Genomic DNA, 7,648 nt, shown 5'->3' with positions numbered 1-7,648 from the left:
ATATATTATAACATTTATGTAACCACGCTGTTATTTATTCGTCCATTTTTATTATTATTTTTTTTTTTTCTTTAAATATAATATTATAATTAAAATAAAAACATGTGTGGTAAGGAACAAAATTAATATCATCCATTAAATGATTAAAACTTTTATATATTATTAAAATATGTCACACTTATATTTTTTCATTTTTTCTTCTTTTGAAAGCTTGTCCATATAAAATCCAAAAAGAAAAAGGGGAAAAATAAAAAAAAAAAAAAAAAAAAAAAAAAAAAAGGAGTGACATCAAAATAATATATATATATATATATATATGTATGTGCTTTATTTTAATTTGATAATAAGTATATATATTTCTCTTTATATTTCAAATGTCTGATTGAATTAAAAAGACCTTTCTTATATATTTCCACAGATTAACATCATTTATATTATCAAAATGTAAAAAGAAGTTACTATATAAATTACATTTTATATTAGAAATATCTTGTATATTAATAGTACTTTGTATATTTATTATATATTTAAATATATTTACACATCTATACATAATATTAGAATTATATAATTTATTTTGTATAAGTTCTTTTAGTAAATGTAAAAATTCTTTTATTTCATTTCCAAAAAAATAATGCCTTTGATAATATCTTCTATTTGTCCACATATTAAAAAAAAAAACTTCAGAATTATATAATATAAAATCAACAATTTGTAAATTAAAATTTTCTTGGTCTTGTTTATAATATCTTAAAAATATTTTTATGAATAAACGTATATCTTTAAAGTTATAAATATAATTATTTACATTTTTGTATATATTATTTGATTCCTTATTTTTTGTATCAGATTTATTGGAAAAAATATATATATTATTATCTTTTTTTTCAAATCTATCAATTTTTATGTTATTATTAAATGAGTTTATATTATCATCAACAGATTTGTTGTCATCAACAGATTTGTTGTCATCAACAGATTTGTTGTCATCAACAGATTTGTTGTCATCAACAGATTTATCATCCTCATTATATTTATTGTTAACCTTTTTCATATTATCTTCAATATTTGTATTTGGCACGTCCATTTTATCCTTATCATATAATAAATCTGCTAACATATTATCATCATGTGAGCTCAAATATTGTATCCTTTTATATATGGAATAAAAAAAGTATTGTAAAAAATCAGTGACATGTTCATTTTTTTCATCATTAATCATATTAAGAATATTTAAAATATATGTATGTGGATAGGTATTAAAATTTTTTATATTATGTGTAAATAATATTTTGACAATATTTTTCATACGTGATGTTAATAAATGGAAGACATCATAATTTTCATTTTTCAAATTGGTTATTTTGGCTATATGAATAAAAAAGAAAATATCATAAATATTTTCTAAATTTAAATTATTAACAAAATGATTTAATAAGAAAAAAAATTTTTTCCAGATATCAATTAGATCCATAGAAAAAAAAGATATATATTTAAATGTTTTTATGACAATATATATATCATCATATAAATAATAAGAATATTGATCAATAAATGAAAATATATTTGTATCTGTTAAATCATATGCTATTTCTGATGCTATTCGTAGTACATCCATATTTTTATAAAATAATAAACTTAACAAATAAATACTATATACAAGTTTTAACAAATGAACATTTTTAAATGATACATATATATGTATATCATGTGTTAAATCATATATGAATTCTATATCTTTAAAAATTTTTTTATTTATATAATAATCTTTTTTAAATTGTTTTATCTCTTTTCTTTTTTCTAATACTTCTTTGACAGATATATTACTGGGAAGTTTTTTAACATTTCCTTCTTCACTAAGATTATCATAAAAGGAATGACACCTACTATAACTATTATTACTATTATTATTACTATTATTATGACTATTATTATTATTATTATTATCATCATATTGATTATTATCCATATTTTCAATTGGGGTATTTTCTTTTTTATCATTTATATTATTTTGTGTGTTTTTTTTTTTCATTTTATATGTTTCATGCTCCTTTTGTGTAATATTTTCATTGCTTGAAATTGTATCAACACATTCATCATTCCTATATATAATATAATTCTTATAATTGAACCAATGACGATAATAATTACGATATATTTCAGCCTTTCTATAATTATATATTATAAATGATAATATTTTATTTATATGATAATCCTTTAGTAAGCTTTTCCTATTTAACAACTCTTGTTTACATCTATAAATTATTTTTTCATTACTATATTGAAATATATGATAATTAAAAAATATATTTAATAATTGATCTACATCTAATAAATGCATATAATCAATAAATATTTCAATTAGTTTTAAAACTAATGTATCTTCTTCATTAAATTTACATATCATTAAATAATTTAAAAGTTGTGATAAAATTTCCATGCTTTCTTTTTTTTCTTTCATTTCTTCATATTTTAAATAGGAAAGATATTTTTCTTTATTTTTTTCTTGTTCCTTTGTTTTAACATCATAAAACAAAACATTACAAATTTCTTTACGTTCCTTCTTTTTCATGTTACTTGTTAATGTTTTCATCATATTCTTTATATCCTTTTCAAAATATAAATATAAAAGTTTAAAAATATTATTATTAACATATTTATACTTTATTAATAAAGGAAGTAATATTTTAAAATGAGCAAAATTCAAACCGCTTGATTTTATTCCATCTCTTTTAAAAATATGAAACACTTCATTCAATATAGAAATATTAATCTTCTTATGTATATTATTATTATAATAATTATATTCATTCATATAAGATAATAAAATAACAAAAGAATTAGCACTACATAAAGGAAAGGACTTGGATAATATTAAGAAAAACATATTATATAAATTTATATTTATGTAAAATAATTTTAGTTTATTCATATATTTAATTAAAAAAATTAAATTTTTATCATTCAGTTGTAAGGTCCTACGTTCAAAATGATCATTATCATAATTATTATCCTTATTAGAACTCTCATTATTATTGTTATCATCCATGTGTATTTTGTTTTGTTTTTCTGTGTCTTCTTCATTTATATTATTTAAATTTTTTATATTTTTTATATTTTTTTTTTCTGTGTCTTCTTCATTTATGTTATTTAAATTTTTTATATTTTTTTTCTTATATAAGTCTTTTAAACCTTTCTTGTTTAATACGTATAAATAATATTTCATGATCTCTTCTAATGCATATGTTATATAAGCAAACCTTTTTTCATATAAATATTCTGTTATATTTAAACATTTAAATCTATCTATATATATAAATGCATACATTATATTGATTATATTGATACGTTTATTCTCTTTAAAAATTTCTAAAATTGAATGTACATTTTCACATTTTTTTATTTTCTCATTAATATTTAGAACTTCTTCATCTATTGAAAACATATTTATGTATTTCTTTAAAATTAATTTATCAATATTTTCATCTGTATTTGCATTTTTTATTTTCTCTTCAACATATTTATGAAACCTATTCTCTTCATCTCTTCCTTTATCATTATCATTGATATTATTCCATATGTTTGTTTTATCTCCCTGATTATCATATTTTTCTTTTATGTCTTTTATTGAATCATTAATATAAATATTTCTTTCTATATCAAAAGTGTTTCTTATTCTTTTTAGAAATAGAACACTTTCTAGATTTTCGTTTAACAGGTCTTCATTATTTTGATCATCCTTTGAAATTTTATGATCATATGGAGCTTTTTTCTTCTCGTCATCATATATATAATTATTACTATTATTATAAATATTACCTTCTTTATATTCCATTTGATTGTTATTTTTTATTTCATCTTGGGTTAGATCCTCACGAGCAAAATATTGATCCCGTCTAGCTTTATAAAATGGTTTATTAAAATCATTTTTATAATTATTTAAAAAATCGTTCATAAAACTGGTATCTATATTATTGATAAGCTTATTATGATTTTCATTTAATATAAATTTATCTTTATATTCTATTTTTTCTTTGAGAAATTTTTTTTTTTTTAATATACGATCATAATCATAGCTATATTCTAATGTATTATTTTGATCATTTTGATCATTTTGATTATTTTGAATATTTTCTTTTTCTATTTCTTCTTCACTTTTGTCTTTAACCAGGTTAGCTAAACTACGTGGATCCTTTTCATAATTACAAAAATTAATTTCTAATAAATCTTTTTCTGTTATTAAATTTAATTCTTGTTCTTTTTTCTTTTCTTCTTCTTCAACTTGATCTGCATCATAATCATATTCATTAAAAATTTTATCTAGTTCTTTAAAATATTCTTCATAACTTTCTTTCTCTTTTTTTTTTTGAGCATATCTTCTATATATCTTTTTTTTAGTCCTATGATTATTGTGTATATTATTCCTTATATATGCAGCATAAGAATTATCTCTGTAAGTTTTACACACAATATTTATAAGTAGTATGCACACAGTAATAAGATAGAGTTGTATACATTTTATCATTTCTATTTTATAACTTAATAGTTTTTTTTTTTTTTTTAAATTATTCGATTAATTCATTATAAATACATTGTTTCGGCATATTAATATATATATATATATATATATATATATATATATATATATATATAATATTATCTGCTTTAAAAAAAATGATATTATTCTTTATATGTACTGGCAATTCTTATAAATCATTGACATAATATTATTTAAAAATAAAATAATCATTAATTATAATACACATAATATGTGACCTATTAAAACATAAGAGATGTTCTCTTTAATATAAAAAAAATCGCATCACAAATATATATATATATATATAATATATATGTGTATATATTTTTGTGATGTACTAATATTATTACTAATTTAAGCACATTAAAATAGGAACATAATATATTATCAAACAAAAAAATATAATTTTTTTTTAATTAAACGAAAAAAAAAATATATATATTATATATATATATATATATATATATATTTTTATTTATATAATTTTTTTTTTTTTTTTTTTTCTTTTGTGTTTTGAGAATGAAAAATTTTATATATACCTAATATATATATAAGATTTATTTTCAAATAAATAAAAAATTAAATAACATAAAAAAAAAAAAAAAAATAATAATAATAAATAATATGAATAATAGAAAAAATATATAAATAAATATAAGATAAGAAAATCATTTTTTTTTTTTCTTTTTATTTTAAAAGACATAAACTTTTTTTTCTTTTAATCATTAATTGATTAAAAAGCCAGTTCATTGAATACTCAATTCCATGCCCTGTTTTTGAGGAGCATTCTGCTAAAAAGCTGTAAATAAAAAAAAAAAAAAAAAAAACAAACAAAAAAAAAAATGAAAAGGAATATTATAAATATAAATATATATATATATATATATATATTTATTTATTTATATTCTTACCAATTCCTGTCAACAATCTTGTCAATTTTTAATTCCTTCCTGACATGATTTAATGTCATACAACCTTTTTTATCTTGCTTGCTAGCAACAACTAAAACATTATCAACATGGTCAAAATCTTCTAATACTTTGTAAAACCCCTTTTTAGCTATATATAAATATATACATATATACATATAAAAGGAAGTAAAAAAAAAAAAAAAAAAAAAAGATATACATATATATATATATATATATATATGCCTCTTTCTCAAAATGTATATATATAAATATATTTTCTTATTTATAATAATATATAAAAAACTACATACATATATATATTACTAATTCGTTATTTTTTCTTTTTTTTCCAACCTATTTTTAATCTTCCTTGGTCAGAAAGATCAATAAAATAAATTACAGCGTCGATATCTAATTTGTTAATAGACGCCTAAAAAAAAAAAAAAAAAATAAAAACACACATATATATATATATATTTATTTATATGCATATCCTAATAGTTTTATCGTATTACATCATCTTCCAGGCTATATCTTGAATCCCAAATAATTACAGAGAATTCCTCATAATCAATTTTTTCAACAAGTAGGCCTATCAACAAACATAATAAATAAATAAATAAATAAATAAATATATATATATATATATATATATATATATATAATGTCAATCCATATATATTTTTATTTATTTATTTATTCCGTCTAATTATTATTCTTTTTACCTTCTGTAGGCTTTACTTTTAAAAATTGATTACACATTAAAAATTTTACAAATGTTGTTTTTCCACTTTGAGCAGGTCCACATATTCTAATTTGAAAAACTATACTTTTATTAAATAATCTATTACAACAATCTCTAAAAAATGTTGTCACTGTATTGCCCATTGTTATTTATGGAGTCACATGAAATTCAAAAATGTAAAATTATCTTATATAAAAAAAGGAAATACATACATACATACATACATATATATATATATATATATATATTATTTTATATTAACATTAGATTATTTCCTTTCCTTTCTTTTCTTTCTTTCTTTTTTTTTTTTTTTTTTCTCCTTATATCCACTTCATATTATCACTATAGACTCTTTAGCCAATATCTTTTATATTACATATATATATAAATATATATATATTGGAATATCATAATTAAAAAAATAAAATAAAAATAAAAACACAAACAATAATTCCTGCCTTTATTAAAAGGTTTTTGTTATTATATATATTTTATTTATTATAAAATAAAAGACATTCAGTTATATAGCTTTTGTCTGCATAATAAAAAGGTATTTTCTATAAATAAAATTAATGATAAGAGCAATATATATTGTCATAAATAAATAAATAAATATATATATTTATATATTTATATATATAGACATACATTCGTCATATGCATATACCTATCGTTTCAAAAAAAAAAAAAAAAAATATTCATGTAAACAAGAATAATTTCTACACCACATTTCAAAAGGTTATATAAGAAATAAAATATAAATCAATAAAATAAATCAATAAAATAAAAGAAAAATAATATAACAAATAATTTTATTTTAAATACATATAGATAATTAATTTAAAAAATTAAATTAAATTAAAACCTTTATAGTAAATTTAATTAAGAAAATATATGAACAAAAAAAAGATATTAAATATATATATATATATATATATATATATATATATATATATATATTAAACGTATACCTATAAAAATATATACAAATATATCTTTGTTTGAAATATAATTTATTTTTTCCCCCCTTTATATTTACACATTTCTATATTTAAGAAAAAAAATACAACAATATAGAAATAAAAGGTATAGAAACACACACACATGGATATATTTAAAAATTTTATTTATTTTTTTTTACTATTTATTCATTACTCTTTTTTTTTTTCTTTTTTTTTAATAATATACCTTTAAATTCTATTATATAATAAATATATATATATATATATATATATATATTTATTTATTTGATTTTTTCTTTAGTTTTTTTTTTTTTTTTTTTTTTTTTTTTTTTTTTTTAAAATTTTTAAAAAAAATTTTATTTTTATTTTTTTTTTTTTTTTTTTTTTTTTTTTTTTTTTTTTTTTTTTTTTTTTTTTTATTTTTTTATATAAAAAAAATATAAAAAAATATTTTTTTTTTTTTTTTTTTTTTTTTATTTATATTTTTTTT

At 17.1% G+C, this 7,648-nt stretch overlaps 2 protein-coding genes across 2 annotated transcripts; both read right to left on the bottom strand.

Moving 5' to 3' along the window:
* Positions 1–370: 370 nt before the first annotated feature.
* Positions 371–4,525, bottom strand: PGSY75_0920600 (hypothetical protein; the record flags this gene model as incomplete). Its single annotated transcript, XM_018785612.1, has 1 exon — positions 371–4,525. The coding sequence occupies one exon, from the start codon at positions 4,523–4,525 to the stop codon at positions 371–373; it is 4,155 nt and encodes a 1,384-aa protein (XP_018641953.1).
* Positions 4,526–5,227: 702 nt separating this feature from the next.
* On the bottom strand, positions 5,228–6,339 carry PGSY75_0920500 (putative ADP-ribosylation factor; the record flags this gene model as incomplete). Its single annotated transcript, XM_018785611.1, has 5 exons — positions 5,228–5,339; positions 5,452–5,599; positions 5,806–5,881; positions 5,967–6,043; positions 6,177–6,339. 5 exons carry the CDS (start codon positions 6,337–6,339, stop codon positions 5,228–5,230), a joined length of 576 nt encoding a protein of 191 aa, XP_018641952.1.
* Between the last annotated feature and the right edge of the window lie 1,309 nt (positions 6,340–7,648).

This window comes from Plasmodium gaboni, chromosome 9 (assembly GCF_001602025.1).
Source record: "Plasmodium gaboni strain SY75 chromosome 9, whole genome shotgun sequence".
NCBI lineage: Eukaryota > Apicomplexa > Aconoidasida > Haemosporida > Plasmodiidae > Plasmodium > Plasmodium gaboni.
Note: the sequence above shows the minus strand (reverse complement) of the source record. Positions and strands in the feature narration are given on the sequence as shown.